Source organism: Egretta garzetta, unplaced genomic scaffold (assembly GCF_000687185.1).
Source record: "Egretta garzetta isolate BGI_Z169 unplaced genomic scaffold, ASM68718v1 scaffold9, whole genome shotgun sequence".
Classification (NCBI taxonomy): Eukaryota; Metazoa; Chordata; class Aves; order Pelecaniformes; family Ardeidae; genus Egretta; species Egretta garzetta.
Window position 1 is genome coordinate 1610374 of NW_009260763.1, and position 18680 is coordinate 1629053.

General features: G+C 41.7%; 1 protein-coding gene across 1 annotated transcript in view; it reads right to left on the reverse strand.

Moving 5' to 3' along the window:
* Positions 1–4677: 4677 nt before the first annotated feature.
* The window catches only part of SH3BGRL2 (SH3 domain binding glutamate rich protein like 2), a 58534-nt gene continuing 44531 nt past the window's right edge, over positions 4678–18680 (reverse strand). Inside the window, 2 exon segments of the mRNA XM_009646092.2 lie at positions 4678–4692; positions 5835–5915. Coding sequence (XP_009644387.1) covers positions 4678–4692; positions 5835–5915 — 96 coding nt within the window.

Genomic DNA, 18680 nt, shown 5'->3' on the forward strand with positions numbered 1-18680 from the left:
CTGGAGATATTCAAAGCCCGCCTGGACGATGTCCTGTGCAACCTGCTCTAGGTGAACCTGCTTTAGCAGGGGGGTTGGACTGGATGATCTCTGGAGCTCCCTTCCAACCCCTGCCTTCTGTGATTGATTCCACCCCCCCTCTCTGTGCAGGGTGGACACATGGGGCTCCCTCCTCCTCCTCCCACTGCTCGCGCCAAGATGTAGCGAAACCAGTGGACAAGTGACCACAGACAAATGGGATTTGGCACTTTGCTGGTGATAACCCCACTCCTGCACTCCTGTGAAGTGCCACAAGGCACTGCCTAAAACCTCAGGCTACTAATTCTGAGTCATGGTATTCCCAGAATTGGACTCCCTAAATAAGGGCCTGATGGGGGGATGGGGCAGGGGGGGACAACCAGGAAGTGCCCTGAGAGCTTGGTAGCTCCATTTCGGTGATAGCACTTGGGCTGCTCAACACTTGAATCAGATAGTTATTTTAAAGCATAAACATGGATTTAGGGGCTTTACTCCAGGTCCACTTCCCTTGGAAGGTTTGATTCTAGCCAGTCAACAAAAAGGAAAGGAAAAAAAAAGAGAGTAAGCCACACTAAGAAAAATCAAGAGTTCAGAAGACTCATCAAAAACTGTTTCAACCTTACAAAGCAAAGTCTTTTGACTCAGGCCTCAAAATCAATTTACCGCATTATTAAAAAAATAGCAGTATAGAAACTACCCTTTTCTCAGTTCAAAGTTTAAGCACATCTAAGAAGACCCTACAGAAACAGTCCTCTTTCTGGCAAGGCACTATCCAGTAGTGTGTGGCACAAACAAAACCACCGCTATCAAAGCCACTGATACAGTGAACATGTGCGTGCACGCTAGCCCACACAGCAACTTTAGCTAGGTACAAAGATTTACAGTTTAATTCACACTGCTCTCCCTTTTAAAAAGTGGGGTAGTTACAAATATTAGCTAAAAAATGGGATCATTTAGTTCTCAGGCATATCTTTACATGCAAGTATTTTAAACAGAATTAAGAATTTACTATTTCTTTCAGTAAATGCCTCTAGTTTCCACAAACCTTTGCAGTTACCTGATAGTTACATTTCATTATTACAAAACTGGTTTAAAAAATTCCAGACCATCTTGTGTAACAAACTAGAACTCTGCTTGCTTTAATTACAAAAATAAGGCTATCGCACAACAGACCAAATTCACATCCAGCAATATATACACCTTTTTTTTTTTTTTTAAACTAGCCAGTTAAAATTCAAAAGCACATATTCTAAGGGACGTACACCGCCAATCCATGCAAGCAAGCAGGATGTCTTTGGAGCTAGTGTTGTCCTCCATACAACTGATTATGCCCACATGCGTGCTCTGAAATAAGCTAGGTCTACCTACCGGCTGTAACAGGACTAGGTCTCCACCGAACAGGAGGCTTCTATTCTACAATTATCAAAATTCAAGAGGAGTTTTGTGAAACTAATATAATCCCTGGAGAAATCAGTGTGGTTTTGCCTTTCACATCAGCAAGCCTGGGATTCACCCAGGATTACTCATGTGTATATACTTACACACTTATGTTAAGTGTTTCAAAACTGGGACTTCAGGCAGTTCTCAAAGTTTACAACATATCAAGTACATGATAAATCCAGGATGGCTTCTCTGTAATCAACTGTGTAATTATGCAAATTTATATCTGTATTCATTTGCAAAGTTATACATTTTTCTTTAACTTGTTTTTAGGAATAGTTACATTGAACTCGGTGAAGTTGACAGCTCCACCTCCCTATAGTGAGGTTCAAGTCTCACGGAACTATGGGATTGGTGACAAGAATGTCACAGTAACTTACCACAGACAACATAATTCTTAAAAATGCACATCCATATATGTATATCCATATATGTATATGCATTTTATCGACTTCCATTCAGGATCCCTCTAGAGAAGGTGCTGTGGCTAAGATTTCAACCAGTAAATACAACCACGGATTTGAAATCTGTGTGTGCTCTTGCTCCATCTAGTCCTTTAACTGAGCTGAGGAGGCACCAGAGATTCCAAAGAGAAACTGATTTATGGATGGACTCTTTTAACATCTCCTTTTTTAAAGCTTTCTTGCCTCTCTTGCCTTTGTACTAGAGGGAAAAGCCACACAGCTGTAAGCAAAAAGTAACCTGTTCTTTGCTCCAACAATTATTCATGTCATACCTCTGTAGTCACGAGTAAGCTATTGTCCAAAATCTGAGAGGCTACAGTTCTCATATTGTTCAGTGTTTTCAGCAGGGACTTGGGATGACGACTAGCGTGCCCCCTCAGCAAATCTGTGAACAACACCTGAACCTGGTTCAGCGGTTGGCAACAGCTGGCAGAGCTTCAGTCCAGTGGCATCTCAATAGCCATGAGGACTGGGATAACAGAAAACTTGTGAAGTTTGGAAAGGACTAGCAGAAAGTTCTGCCCTTGGATGCGGCGACACGTCAGTATGGGCTGGGGAGTGACTGACAGTAATACCCCTGCTGAAGGGACCTGGGGATTTTAGTGAATGCCAGGTTGATCGTAAGCCAGCAATGTACTCACTGCACACAGGGGAAAGCAGGCAGTGCACTACTTCAGGGGAAGCGTGGCCTGCAGGCTGAGGAAAGTTATTACCCCCCTTACTCTGTACCAGTGAGGCCACATCCAAAATACTGGTTTGGGACTTTCTCCCAGTTCAAGAGGGATGTGAACAAACTGGAAAGAGTAACGCTCCACCAAAGCAAAGCAGCCAGGGGCCTAAAGCACACAGCCTGTGAAGAGAGGTGGCGGAAGCCAGGTTTGTTTAGTCTGGTAAGAAGGAGGCTAAGAGGTGATCTAATGGTAGCCTACAACTATCTCGAGGGCAGTTACAAAAAGGACGGTGCCAATCTCTTCCTGTGAGTGCCAGAAAACATAGCAAAGGCAAAAGCCACAAATTACAGCCTAGGAGTTGAGACTGGACATTGAAAGAAAGTTTTCACTAGGAGAGTGCTGCAGCACTGGCACAGGTTACCTAGAGGGTTATGAGATCTTCATCTTTGGGTATTTTTAACACTCTACTAGACAAACCCATATCTGGTCTGAGCTAGTGTTTGTGTGAGCCCTGATTTTGACAGTGCTGGACGAGATGACCTCCAGTTGTCCCTTCCAACTAACATGTCTCAGATGCCATGGTTACTGATTTTAACAGAACATGTAATCTGTTGCACAGTGTTGCTTTTTGACACTTTTTACAAGTTTGGCTTCCTTCAAGCCACACAGTCTGAGGGATGCTGTGATTGCAAAGAAGGTTTCCCACATAATGGTTGTCCTTCATTTACCCAAAGGCATAAGGACATTTATTGGAATGGCACTACCCTGTCATTATGAACTCACTTGAGTAAAAGCTACATTACAGCATAGCTGTTATTTTCATAGCCAGACTTGATTCAAAATGTATAATGCAATTTGACTTCTGTCTCAAATGCCTTTTGTAATGGTTATTGGCAAGTCACAAGCCTAAGTTCTGCTATGGGCATCAGTGCAGTCCCACTGGAACAACCTCCACTTCCTGTACATGGCTCCTGTTCCTCAGCTGTGCTGACCATTGTGGCCTCATCCAGCAAAGCACAGGTTCAGATTTCTCACTATCTTTGAGGCACCTCCACATTTCCACACCTGGGGATATAACCAGGACAACAGCTGGGCGAGTTAGGTGTGCTCTTGGACCATGGTAGTGTGTTTAACCACCTATGGGACTGAGCCCTGGCTCTCAAAGCATCCCCCTGACTTTCATGTGGCTAATGGTGGTGCTGTGTGTTATTGAAGGTAAACTCAAGGTTTTGGCAAAATTTTTAAGACCGTAAGACTATAGAGCTCCAACTTTGGGTATTAAGTCTTTCTCAGTTAAGAGATAACAGTATTATCATCAACTATGAGACCTCCTCTTCTGAACTACCCAGTATTTTCCACCAAGGGTTTTCCTGCACATTTCACCTGCCTTTGGAACAGGAACCATGTCAAAATATTTCACTTTGGCACCTCCTCCATGATAACAACTGTTTTTAAACAGCCAGTTGCAATGGGCATCATTAGACAAATCAAGTTTTCCTGAACAAGGTTAGCAGCCCACGTCTCTTACAATAAACATGATCTAGCATAAACATCACAATAAATAAATGTAGACTCCAATTATGGCAGTTATTGGCTTAGACTGAGATCTTAAGATTGATGATTTATACCTTCTGGGTCACAGCCAGCACAAACAATCTAATAATCACCAGCACTTTAACTATCATGATGAGCTAATTTCAACTACAGTAACTGGAAGAATTAAAAAGGGTAAGGAATCTGACTACAGAAGTATATCCACGAACAACAGAAGCCCTACACTTCCACTCCTCATTCTCAAACAGACTGTCTGTTAGAATACCAGTGCCAGCTGCAAAAGTAATCCAAAGACAAAAGTGAAACATCAAGTATTTTTAAAAAGAAAGATGAGTAGCCTGGCCTTAATCCTGTTTCATATACATGTTATTAACTCCGCATTATTGGAGAGCACCATCCCATGGCAAGCAGACTACTACTAATGGTGCATGTTTGCTCTATCACAGTGATCCATTAGGGAAGCTGTTGTGTGCTGAAGAACAGGGTCATTCATCCAGGAGATGTGCATGTCGATACTTCAGATAGGCTTTCTAGGGTTCCGACTCCTATTCAAAAGAAAAGAAAAAAAAAGATGATTAATGCTATGAATAAATTCTCGTCTCCCATGTCTGTAACCTTTGCATATAAGGTGTCCCTAACCCTGGTCTACACAGCAGCTGAAGATGCATCACCTCTGAGGCACTACCAGGCTGAAGCAGTGATCTGGCCAAGTTTATAGAGACACTCCTCCAGGCCTACAACAGGTTATTTCCCAGGAAGAGAGCTGCATAGAAACTGCTACTTCTGATTGCTGTAGGACATAATCTTTTTCCTAGGACTAGTTCTTTGAGCTATGAAGCTTGAAGCAGAGCTGCCAAAATAACCTGCTTTTCTGGTTCCCTGCTGAGGTTCCCTCCCACTCCTCTTCCTCATGGGGTCTAGAAATAAATGAATGCCTGGCAGAAGAGGAACTATCAATAGCCAAGAGCTACCATCCAGGCCTGAAACAGTACTACTACCAAACACAGCTGTATCTACAGGGCCCAAGGGAAGAAAAATCCTCTCCTATGCGTCTGACGTACTGCTCAAAAGTGCACCATACAGTCTTTTTGAAGTGTCCAGGCTTTCATATGGCAATAAAATCTCCTCTATTATACTGCCCTCAACAGAAAGATGTTAAGTGGCTTTGTGTTCTGACCTGTATATATGTATTTGTTAAAATGTAATTCTTATTCAAAAAGTTGCTATAACTCCTGACTGTTCCAGCATTCAGCATTCAAAAAAAAAAAAAAAGCCTAATAAAAAAATAAATGCTGTCCTAGATGACCCATTATGTCAGACTGGCCCAGTAAGATGATGTTTTGGTGACGTAAACTGCAGATATTCCAGTGATTAAGATCCTAGTTCTGTCTCCTGTTATAATTAAGTCAGTTGCTTTCAATTTACATTGATAATGTGGAGAATGTATTCTTTAAACTTCATTTATCTGCTGTCTCAAATTAACTCCCATGTATATGCTTGGTTTCATTTAAAATGCTTTGCTTCTCATGGCAACAGTTTCAATTACCTTATTAGCATGAACCTGATATGGACAAGGTTATGGATTAAGGCAGTGGGGCATGCAAACACACAGAGTTCTTTTGGTTCGAAGAAAATTAAATCTCAGTATTTCAAGAATTCCATGAAAAGTCTGCAATACTACACTAACCTTTGTTGCCAAAGTAGGTTTGAGTCCAAGAAAGGAGAAGACAGTGTTGCTCTCCTTTGATTCAAAAAAGCCATCATAATCCTAGAGAGAGAGAAAAAAAAAAAGATGAGTCAACATTGGTATTCATGCTTTCCCGATTGATCTTACCACACCATGTATTAGACTAAATACCTAATAATGCTCAAGAAAATACTGATAGTTACCCATGTTCTCCTATGCAAACCTAAATTATTCTAAACTGCAATAATATCACCAACTACAGTGGCAAAGAAAAACACATAAATTCTCTAACTACAACACCTTTCACTACGTTATTTGACAGGAAAATACAAACACTGACTTGTGTTCAAAGGAAATCTATTGTGAGTATATTTTAAAGATATTTAACTGCCTAACAATGCAAGTAAAATTCTGACAGGGTTTCCAATTTGTATTTTAGCAAACAAAATACTTCCTAAAATGGAAACCTCCAAGAAGTCCTAAGGCAGCTGAACTCTTTATTTCTTCTATGTTGGAACAGAGACTTCGTCATCATTGTATCCTTTGAAATCAGCAATCATATCTCAGCCTTGGACAGCCACATAGTTAAATATTAAATGTTACCATTAAGAAACTTGTTGTCTAGAAAGATAAAAAATAAGCTTCATTATCAGTTCCTTTTAGGTTTCAGCTGCTTAAGATCAGGTTCTGATTGCAAAGTGTGACTACTGATTTGTTTATTGCATTGTACACCTGGTACTCTTCTATCATTAGATAAGCTGACAATATTCAGGGAAAAACAGAAAAGCAGAGCACAGTTCAGTGAATGGGTTTGGCATATGGCAAGAAGCCAGGAAGTTTCAGGTTCTCTTGGTGGTCTGGCAAAGATTTCCTCTATGACTGCTAGCAAACAGTACAGCACCTGGTTCAGACTTTTCCTCCTCCACGCAACTGCAAAATGGAAATATTAATCCTTACTTAACCACTTCTGACATGTAAAATACTCTGAAAATTACAGGATATTTCAGGTATGTGCTCATCACTATACAGCAATTATCTCTAATATCTAAGGTTAGTAGTTACACTTAACTTGAAAGCATTCAACAAGAGAAATCCCTCTAAATATTGACCATGCACACACATGCTTTCAATACAGAATAGTAACAGCCAGTCTCCGTGCCTCCACATGCTTCCCTTCTGCGTAACAGTCATTCCCAAAGCACCTGACCCCCAAAGTTAGCGCTTCTTTGGCTCCTATCTCTAATCTCATTACTTTTTGAGAGCTCATCTCTCATTGTTACAGTTTCAGGTGCTTTCCCTGACCTCAATTTTTCCAGAGCAGCAGCTGCGTTGCCTACTTGTCTCCTTCCACTCCTGCCTTCTTTTGAACCTGTAACCTCACAAACCACCCCCGTACAATCACAGGGGGCCATATAAGATAAACAGGAGAAGCTGTAACTGAAAAGCAGAAATCCTTCTCTGACCTGGCTGTTCTTGGAAGGCTGTCACAGGATATGCAAAGACTAGGAACCTTCTGTTATCTTCCACCCAGATTGCCTAGCCAATATCCACTTGTGCTTACATTTTGGCCTCTCAGATCCCAAGCAGGAAGCAAAAATGGTCTGGGCAAGCATTCTGCTTCCCAGTATTTCTCTGGGTCTTCACAATGTGATGTGAATCCCTGAACAGCCCTTCATCCCACCTGCCAGACCCAATTATAAGATATAACAAATTATATCCTTGCAGAGGATGGTTGGTATTTTGTAAAATAACTTTGTAATGAAAGTGAGTGCTTGTAGATGAAGACTTTACTTCTCTTCATTCTCTTTTTTTCTCTCCACCAACCTAAAATAAGACTGTTCAGACAGAAAATACATAGTCACCATTGCAGGGATAATATACCTCCCACGAGATCCATAATCATTCTGCAGATGTGCAGAATTTCTCTTGAAACCTTTACAATGCAGTAGACAAAGATGCTTTACCAGCATTTCCATAATGATATACCGCTATACAAATGTGAACACAACTGTCCTAGCAAAGTGATACTTTGCAGTTGCATAATCATTCAAATAACCTCAGCCCAGAAAAAAAACATAGCTGCACAGAGGCAGTTTCCCAGCCTAACCCTCTATGCTAACAGCATCTGCCCTGAAAGACATAGAGAGGCCATCAGGAGTGCATGATGGTTGTTAGGCATCAGATATATTAGCTGACATAAGTAGAAGGAGTAAACCTTCTTCTTAAGATGGCTTTCTGTCGTCGTCTTCATAAAAGACGGCATATTGCTGTGCTATAGACTCGGGCAGTAAATCAGTATTCCAGGACTAAGTTTTATGTCTACTAATCCTTTCAGCTTTTATACACATGTATATATAGAATCATAGAATCGTTTAGGTTGGAAAAGAACTCCAAGATCATCAAGTCCAACCGTTAACCTAACCCTGCCATCCTACCACTAAACCATGTCCCTAAGCACCTCGTCTGCCCGTCTCTTAAATACCTCCAGGGATGGGGACTCCACCACTTCCCTGGGCAGCCCATTCCAGTGCCTGACAACCCTTTCGGTGAAGAAATTTTTCCTAATGTCCAACCAAAACCTGCCCTGGAGCAACTTCAGACCATTTCCCCGTGTCCTATCGCCCGTTACCAGGGAGAAGAGGCCGACCCCCACTTGGCTACAGCCTCCTGTCAGGCAGTTGGATGGGGCGGTCCGGTCTCCCCTCAGCCTCCTCTTCTCCCGGCTGAACAACCCCAGTTCCCTCAGCCGCTCCTCACAAGACTTGTGCTCCAAACCCCTCACCAGCTTCATTGCCCTTCTCTGGATGCACTCCAGTGCCTCAATGTCCTTCTTGTAGTGAGGAGCCCAAAACTGAACAAAGTATTTGAGGTGCGGCCTCACCAGTGCCAAGTACAAGAGAAAGCGAGAGCACACACATTTCTTCTATCTAGTTTTCAGTTCCGTGGTTTTCTCTATGCCCGATATGTAATTTCCAATTAATACAATCTACTCATTTTACTCTATGGGAAGAGTCAAGTTTATTTGCTTTCATTGCCATGGGAATGAAACACCTCAAAGAATAAAGCAGTTCTGGAGCAAAGAAAGGTGGAATCTCCCACAATGATCAGCATCACAGACTGGAAAACAGACTTTGCAGACAGATGCTGCTTATCATTATGAGGGCAGAACTACTACCATTACTTTTTAAAATGCTAACACATGATGATATTAGACACAGTTTTAAGTTCCCTTACAGTTAATTTTAGGTATAGTCTGTTCTATAGTCTGTACCTAGGCTTGAAATTAAACATATAATTAAAAAGAGGAAATAGACACATTTACATCAATTAAAAAATCATTAAAGGTGATGAACTGATGTTAATTTCTGATGTAATGTAAATTCACAATTAATAGCCAGAAAGTAAATCCAAATAAAATAGACAGATCTCACAACTAACCCATGGCATAAGCTGAAGCAGTACTGAAAGCAACCCCAAAATCATGGTTGTAAAAAGAGGATAATGTAATCGTTGAACATCTAGAGGAGTAATAAGCGATACTGAAGCTCTCCAGAAGGACGTTTGATTAAGCCTTTGACTTGAAAAACTGTGTGGAGGCTGTTAAACCCAAAAAAGGTCCAGCCTGACTCTGCTAAAGCAGATGAAAAGCCATGAGGAACATGAGCTAAGACAGCACCCGATCTAATAGAGAAATAACCTTAATTTTCTCCACTGGGTTCATCTACAAGTGAGTCACACTGTCCCTGGAGCTGAAGGTAGGGGAGCAGCGGGTGAGTACAACCCACAGTGAGAAGAACAAGGGCACCCCTTTAATATCAGGGCAGGCTTAAATTGCCTTAAGCTGCTCATTACAGCCCTGTAAATGACAAGCAGCCAACCTGCAGGCAGGCAGCTATTCTGAGTATTTCTGCAGCAGCATGTCATCATTTTCACTCCCTGCCAAGAGCACCCCTTCCTCCTAAGCGCACAGGCAGTTTTCATGAACCCCCAGACACCCGTTTGTCTCAACCATTTGTCCAAGAAAAGGCACTCTGTTCGGCAGGGTCATCATCTCTCATCACCATTTTCAAGTTCTGGGGTTCTCCTGAAGTGTCTTAATCCCAGTACTTCAATTAGCTCTCAAACCATACACTGCTCTTAGACCATTTTTTTTTCACTCTTTATTAATAAATTGGAATGAAAAACAGGCTAGGGAAGGATTCATAGCCTGAAAATAACATTATAAGAAATAAGGCTGCATTCCTGGCTCTGACAGTGACTTTGTGACTCAGCTAATCCACCAATATCTGTGAACATCTGTTTACCTTAATGTCTGTAAAGTAATTTACGACTTAATCATAAAAAGCTTCGTGCAAGTGCTAGTTACCAATTTTTACTTGCAGAAGTACCCAGGCCTGATTTAGTATGTTTTCTCCACATTTTTACAGATTATCAAACCTGGATTCACTTACTGAAAATATTGTGAAGGTTAAACAACAAGCTAAACAGAGTAAGTGTGTGTTTGAAAGAGCAAAAAACCCAGTGGATTGATTCGTTTTAAAAGAAGCAGAATATTTAATAACCACAAGAGATTATCCACCAGAAGCAAGCTCCCCAATGCTTTGAAATATCTGCATTGCAAAACATATTGAAATGGTATTGACAATTTCCTGCTTTCATGAGGGTAGAAGCATCATGCTTGTAGATAAAGTAGCAGTAAAATTTTGAATAGGAGAATTTTCCTACTAAACTCTGCAATGAAAACATATGATCCCAAATCATTAACGTGTGGGAAAAAATGTTATAAAAATGCATAATAGTCCTATAAAAGTTGAAAGAAACCACTTTGGTATGGTAATTTCTTAAGAGATTTTTGAGAAGCATGACCTCAAGGAACACAATCTCAAGGACTCATCAGTTCTGTTTTGGCACGCGGTAGGAGTTCAAAGTGGGCATCCCTGGCTTTCCCTGCAATACAGGCGAGATGTTCCAAAACCATCCTGCCCTTGAGCTTACCTTTTTAAGGAGAGAAAGTCTGTGCAAATTTGGGCCACATGTAAAGACACTAAATTCATCGGTGAGGACATGAAAATTCTTGTCTCACATAAAAAACATCCCACTGCTACCAGCAGTAGATGCAGAGGCTGAATAATGAAAATGATGCCGAGCTCAATGGAAACTGAAAGCTCCATACACAGGCAAGAGCCCAGCTTGCTGGTGAGCCAATGGGTTCCACTTGGAAAAACTCTGTGGGACACTGCCTCCCACAGAGGAAGGACAACACCATCCGCTGTTTTTGGCAAGGCAGTGGTTCCCTGTTTCTGCACCAGACTCCACCACCGGTAGCAAATTATTACAATCTCCTTGCTACTGTGCCAAGCAGCTCTATCAAGCCAGAGGGTGTTGCAGCTTTGCTGGGACCAGCTGAGCAGCGCTGTCTTGCGCCTGAGCAAGGAAGTGGCTCCCACTGATGCCCTGGAGGCATTCAGAAAGCAGCTGTTAACCTAAAAAGACATGAGCATGGCAAACTGCCACCTGCTGCCCCGCTTCACAAGGCAACTATGTGCACAAATATAATTTTGACCATATTGCTTTAAATTATGATCCTTGGTGCTTTCCAGAGCTGCTAATTACACATTACTACCATATAAAATTCTGGCAACATTAGTACTGATTAAGGCTACTAAAACTAAGGGGACATAGAGACAGTGGACATGAATCATCAGTGATGCACAGACGCTCAGTCCCTCTGGAAAAGTTAAAAAGCCATGAAAATACAGGTGACAAATAACAAAGACGAGGGTATGAAATGTTACAGAGAATAATAAATGTCATTTGGGAGAAAAAAAAAAATCTCAGGATGGTTTGAGGGAATAGAGAAATGACAGGAGTATAAACAAGGCAAATAAAAAGCTATTTCAAGCCAGAAAAGGTTTCTTAACAGGATAAAAGCCATCTGACTGCTTTAGGCCTGGTTCCTCACCTTTAAAGTCAACGGCAGTTTGATCACCAAGCAGTCTGAGCAAGACACAGCCCCTCTGTTTTACCACCAGAATGCTTTGTTGAAAATCAGCAAAGCTAACTGTACTGAAGCTTCAACAGCTCACCTAGAGGGTCAAGCAAAATCTTGCTGGCATGGCATAAAGCACTTCTTTGCTCTCCTTGCTCCTGTGAGTGACTCTAAACCAGGACAGAGAGGCAGGCTGTGGCTGCAAAGGTCTTCAGGAGCAAAGTTACCCCAGGTGGTAATGGGAGGAAGGCTGTGAAGCTCACTGTGGTGGCAGGATGATTTGGTACTAGATGCAGTGCTCAGTGGACTCACGGTGCACATTGCCAAGGCACACTAAGGATGCTAAATGGTTACATGGCTTCACCAGAAGGCTGAAGTTTATGAAAGAGAAACGTAATAAGAATTACTAAATACATTAAAGTTGTATTTGTTTTGGAAAAATACCTGGAGACGGGAAGAATACTCAACAGAAGTATTTTACACGCTTGACTCACTTGTAGTCTTTCTTAGGCATATGCTTAAGGCCACTATTGGGACAAAACCGGGCTAGATGGACCTTCAGTCTCACACAATTAAGGCCACTTAGATTATCTTAAATCATATCTTATGAAGTTTTAAAATAATCATCGGAGTCAAGTGATATTGTCCACTTAGTATGCTGGTAAAAAAACAAACAAACAAACAAGCCTCACACTTAGCTTTGCTTTCAAAATCTGAGTCCTTGCACTTTATCCTGGAACCAAAAGGTGCTGTGGTTGCTTTGCCCTTCTTTAAAATCATATTAATCAAAGGCAGGAGAACTCTCCTAATGCCCAGATTATGCAGAAATCCCAACAGCAATCCGCTGCCCAAATGCTACAGTGAAGTAAGAGCACCTTTAGTCTTTAAGATAGTGGACAAGCGTTCAGGAAATCTGGATTTAACTCCTCATTATGACACAAATGTCTTAGTCCTTCTGGCATTCATGTGGGTTGTATGCCAATTTACTCCAGTAGGAAAACTGTTGGCCTTGGGAATTCTCTCCTCCTTAGAAATCCCACTTCCAGGGTAGCTTCTCTTTCTCTCAACAGCAACTGCCAAGTTCACAAAGCTCAACCTGGCTACAGCAGTAGCTGTATCGCAACTGTGATGTGGAGGCCTTAAGTGTGTTGTATTCCTGGTGCTGGGAAACCAGATCACCGTAGTGATGTGATTACAGACACTGCCATAATTAATTTGGCTCAGCATTTTGTTAAGCAGGTACACTGAGGCTTGCTTAAATAAATACTGTCACTGTTGGGAGAAACTATTTACTGCACACCAAAGTTAAAATTGGCAGTACTGCAGTTCAGCATAAATAATTGTTTGTGCTTCAAGGAACATAACACAAGCATGATGGCATTGGGTCAAATTAAAACATTAGCACAAAGTAGATTGCATTTACAATTAGCAATTATACAGACACTGTCTATCCATTACTGCAACTGAGGTTAGGAGAACACTGTACCTAATGAAGACAGTAATTGTGAATAATATTCCTCTCAGTGAGTTTCTTTAAAAGAGGAAGTTGGCTTTTTCACTGTTTGCTTTAAGTTTGCAACAAGAGAAGGAGCGAGCTTGTTACACATCTCAGGCAAATCCTTATTGCTTACCACACTAAGAAGCAGAAAAACAAGGAACCCAAGACCAAGTGTAGCTTGCACTGCTTTTTACACAGATTTTTTTAAAATGCACTAGTTATTGGCCAGCACTTAAAGATAAGTCTATCAGCATGCTGTTTGAATTTGTTTCTCTTTGGCAACAGTTTTTAAATATATGATTATGATCTCTTCATTCTTATAAAGGGGCAAAATAATTGCTCCTACAAGTAATAATGGGGAACTCATAACTTAAATGCATTGAATCAGCACTCTGCCACTGAGTTAGCACTGCATGCCATTGAGAATGAGCTGTTAGCATCCTTCCTGAAAAGGGCAGTCCAGTTCTCTAGGACAGATGACATTCATTTACTGATCTGATTAGGATTACAATGGAAAGCTCTTACTCAGCACAGCTCTCCTTGCAGATTGAGTGTGTGTGCATGCGTGAGTCTTTTTTAATATTATATAAACACAGAAAAATAAGAAGCTCTTGTCTGCACAACACTGGACAGTCTAAACATGACTGTTTTCAATTAGCTAACCTTCTGACAAGATCTCTGTGCAGGATTTTTAAAGTTCTTATAATTACAATTGACTCTACAAAGCAACCTGTTACTCCTCTCTGAAGGGCCATATGTTTATTTCAGTAATCTCTTGTAGGCTTCCAAAAACAAAGGCTTTAATAAAAGGGAGGCAGATGTCAGCTACAGCTCTATTGTTTGACTAGTACGTGGCAAACTCAGGCTGATGCGATGTTTGCCATTCATTCAGCAACCGTGACAGGGTACACAGACATCAACTCTCGAAGAACTGATAACCCTCACCTCCAAGACAGGGAGTCAAAGTGCAGAAGGGCTTCCCCCATCCAAGCACTGAAGACCTCAAACTGGCATAGTGCCCACCTGGGGCAAGGGAATATTCAGGGGGAGTTAGTGGCAGAATCAGTAAGTACTATGGATGGTAGAATGTGCCACCTCCCTGTTTTGTGCACCTTCCAGCTCATTATGTTATTTTACAAGCTGTTTGGATAAGAATTTTTTCAAATCAGACCATGACAGGAGTTTGAGAGGAGAGACTGAAACGCCAGGGAGTTAACTGTGGTAGTCATCCTTTTACATGAAATCATGGTTAAGAGACATAAATCAACCGCGCTGCACAGAAGCTCTGCATGCACATGTTTTAACTTGGATATGTTTTAAGGTAGCTGCAACTTTACAAGGGACATGACAACCACATGTTGGTTGTTTTTCCTTTTAGAACATTTTACTCATCACAATGTGCTAAATGAAATATGGATTTCCCCCTTCCACTTGTTTATTTTAGGAATTGGACACTGGCAGTATCATCTTTCAACCTTTCCTTTGTTTTCTGTCGTTCCTTCAGAGAAGAACAGAAATGTGAATCTACTAAAGAAAAAAGAAAGCCACACTAACTGTAATGGCACTGCAATGTCTTAACAGCATTTTCACGTACAAATGGATTATAACTTGCTATCTCTTCAAAGTGTATCTTAGAACATAATCATAGTAGCACGACTACAAGTCAAACAGCGATGCACTAAATTTCTTATTTCATCCTGCATCCATATCCTGTACAGTACTATGGGCCCTCGAAGTATTACTGTCACCTAGTAAGCTTTCTTATCCTTTCCTCAGTATATTTTAATAGACCAGGTCCTTTATAAAAGATATAAACCAAAGTAGTCATTATGCCTTCAAGAATAACCCCATTCCCCCCAGGAAAGTATGGTGCAATAGGGAGTTTCCATTCCACACAAGAGAGAATTAGGATCACAAACAAAATTGTTAGGAGCTTCTGTCACACTTACTGATTCACCTTAAGTTCTGCAGAACATCAATGTAATAAATGTAAAATCAAAAAGAAAAAAAAAATTGTGGTATTTTCTATTATCTCCTGTAAAGGTGACAATTCTAATTTTATACTGGTCAACTTGAAATGTTTTAAAAAACATAACCCCCCAAAACATTATATTTAGGAAATAGAGTGTCTGAAAACAGATTCAGTTATCTCCAGAGATGTATCAAATCTTTGACAGCTATCATCTTTATGTAGAGGGAGGGTTTACAAGAAAATACCTGCTACTTCACCTTGAAACAGCTATTCATGAAGTTTAGAAAGCAGGGAGGAAAGACTCCAAATAAAAATTGCAATGCTCAACAGCAATGCACTATCTCCACTACAGGGTAAACAGCAGCACTAAGATACTGATATTGGTCCTAACTGCTATGGGGAAGATAAAATTCCTGGATTATTTTATTTTTACTGAGTTGCGGAGTTTCTGGTTTTTAAGCTCTAACACTGGGCAGGCTGGCTACTCTACACTTTGCCTCTGGTACCACCCTTCCTTTTATCAAGTGCATATCACACTGAACTAAAGCTCTTTGCCTCAGGACGCAGAAAAGCAGTGGAGAAGTGGACAGCAAAAGCATAGGCATAGCCTCTAACTTACAACCATACAGACCTTGTGGATGGTCCAAACAGCATCTTGCCAACATGCAGAAGACACATGGGCAGGGGTTACTTTCCAATGCCAGCTTTGCCCTCTTTACTCCTTGCTTGAGAAAAGGGCTTAATCAGGAAGATAAACAGTGCTGTGTCACTGTCCCCAAGACACTCACATTTCAGCCTAGGGTCTGTGGACACCTGTGAGCCACAAACTACTCCAATGCAGCTTCCATAGGATAATTAAGAACGATTTCAAACAAACAGCTTAAATGGCCATACAGGAAACTCTACCTCTGATGGAAAAAATAATTAATCAGGAAAGTTTCAGCATCATCAGTCATTAACAGCTGTTATATGATCTCTGAGCAATTCACACTAACTTTTATTTAGTGAGATTATCTCTCTTCTGAAGACAGACCCAGACCACCAAGGAAGATGCTGAGTCAGGTAAGACATCTCCAAGGGTGCAAGGAACCAAATTAGCCTCACAACTGCCCTAGCTCCTGAAGTAAACACACTACAGCAGGCGTGGTAAGGTGAATTCTGCCACGTTGCTTGAGGATCTAGAGGGACAAGAGTTCAAGCTCTCTGTATCTGTAGGCACAAGAATAATGACAAACTCCCCAAAGACAGGCCAGGGCAGAAACTCTGAGGTGGCCCCTAGCCAGTTTTCTTAAATCCTCTCTTTTCTCTTCTTTCTCTTATCAGTCAGTAGTTACTGATTTGTCATTTGACACACATAAAAACAAGGAAGAAAACGAAATGTGTATGAATCTTTCCAGGATCTTTAAAAAAAAGAGAAGAGACTCTTACTTAACAGGGCAAAGAAATCAGTGACACAGTAATTGCCTGCACACTGAATAGTTTCTCAAGAACACTGCACCTCTTTCAGCAGCCTACTTTCTTTCTTTCTTGTCTATAGGCGTTCACTGTTTTGATGGAGTTGATACCCATGTATTATATTTCAGGGAAGGACAATAAATATCACATATCTCTGTCTCTACTGCCGCGCTCCCTATGCACTCTATCAGGACTTATCCTAACAATCTAAATCATATGAGCAGCTTCCAAGAGAAAAAAAAAAAAACAGGGGAGGAAAAAAAAGTCAGTCTGCTATGTAAATATTTTCCCTTCAGCTCAAACTCCCACCTGGAAACATATTTCCTTTTAATTTTGGTTGGCCTAAATTTCAGGAGATCTCACATCAGTGGCAGATTTCTGCATATAAAACTGTGGCTGTTTCAAAGTGCTAACTTGCAGCTTTCTAAGGTTAAAATTAGAGTGCAGTTTCCCTGAGAAGTGGAGATTTCTAGTCTTCTGAAAGATCCAGGAAGCAATTCTAGTCTAAGAAGGGTGGTATATTCAATTGTGGAGGTTTCAGAGAAAGCAGAAGAGGGAGTTGTGAGGTACAGGCCTTATTCCAGACATCACTTCTCCAGCATTTGTTGCTTACTGCTTTAAGAGCTCTCCATGTCCAATGTTCTGGCTTCTGCGGATCCTGTTTGGACACACATCCAGCCATTCCAGCCAGTAGGTCAGCTTCATCAAGGGCCCAACTGAAATGCCTCTGTACAAATGCACGTAGCATGGGGAATAAACAAGAGGAGTTAGGGATGTGCGCACATCTGCAGGGCTATGATCTTATTGGTATCAGGGAGACGTGGTGGGATGGCTTCTATGACTGGAGTGTTGGAGTGGAAGGATACAGGCTTTTTATGAAGGACAGGCAGGGAAGACAAAGAGGGGGTGTCACCCTCTATGTCGATGGAGTGCATGGAGCTCTGCCTGGGGATGGATGAGGAGCCAACTGAGAGCTTATGGGTCAGGACTAAAGGGAGGGCAGGAACAGGTGACATTGTAATGGGGGTCCGCTACAGGCCACCCAACAGAAAGACTGAGTGGATGAGGCCTTCTATAGACAGGCAAGAGTAGCTTCACGTTCACAAGGCCTGGTCTTCATGGGGGACTTCAACCACCGCAATATCTGTTGGAGTGACAACACAGCAGGGCATAAGCAATCTGGGAGGTTCCTGGTATGCATTGATGATAACTTCCTTCTCCAAGTGATAGAGGAGCCAATGAGGAGAGGTGCTGTGCTGGACCTTGTTCTTACCAGCAAGGAGGGGCTCGTGGGGAATGTGAAGCTCAAGGGCAGCCTTGGCTGCAGTGACCATGAAATGGTAGAATTCAAGATTCTTATGGTACTGAGGAGGGCCCACAGCAAGCTCACTACCCTGGGCTTCTGGAGAGCAGACTCTGGCCTCCTCAGGGATCTACTTGGTAGGTTACCATGTGATAAAGCCACGGCAGGAAGAGGGGCCCAAGAAAGCTGGTTAATATTCAAGGGTCACCTCTTCCAAGCTCAGGAGCTGATGCATCCCAACAAAAGGGAAGTCAGGCAAAAAACACCAGGAGGCCTTCATGGATGAACAAGGAACACCTAGACAAACTTCAACACAAAAAGGAAGTCTACAGAGGGTGGAAGCAAGGACAGGTAGCCTGGGAGGAATACAGAGGAATTGTCTGAGCAGCCAAGGATTAGGTTAAGAAAGCTAAAGCCCTGATAGAATTCAATCTGGCCAGGGATGTCAAGGGCAACAAGAAAAGCTTTTATAGGTATGTCAGAGATAAAAGGAAAACTAAAGGAAGACTAGGGAAAATGTGGGCCCTCTCTGGAAGGAAATGGGAGACCTATTTACCTGTGATATGGAGAAGGCTGAGGTACTCAACAACTTTTTTCCCTCAGTCTTCAGCAGCCAGTGCTCAAGCCAA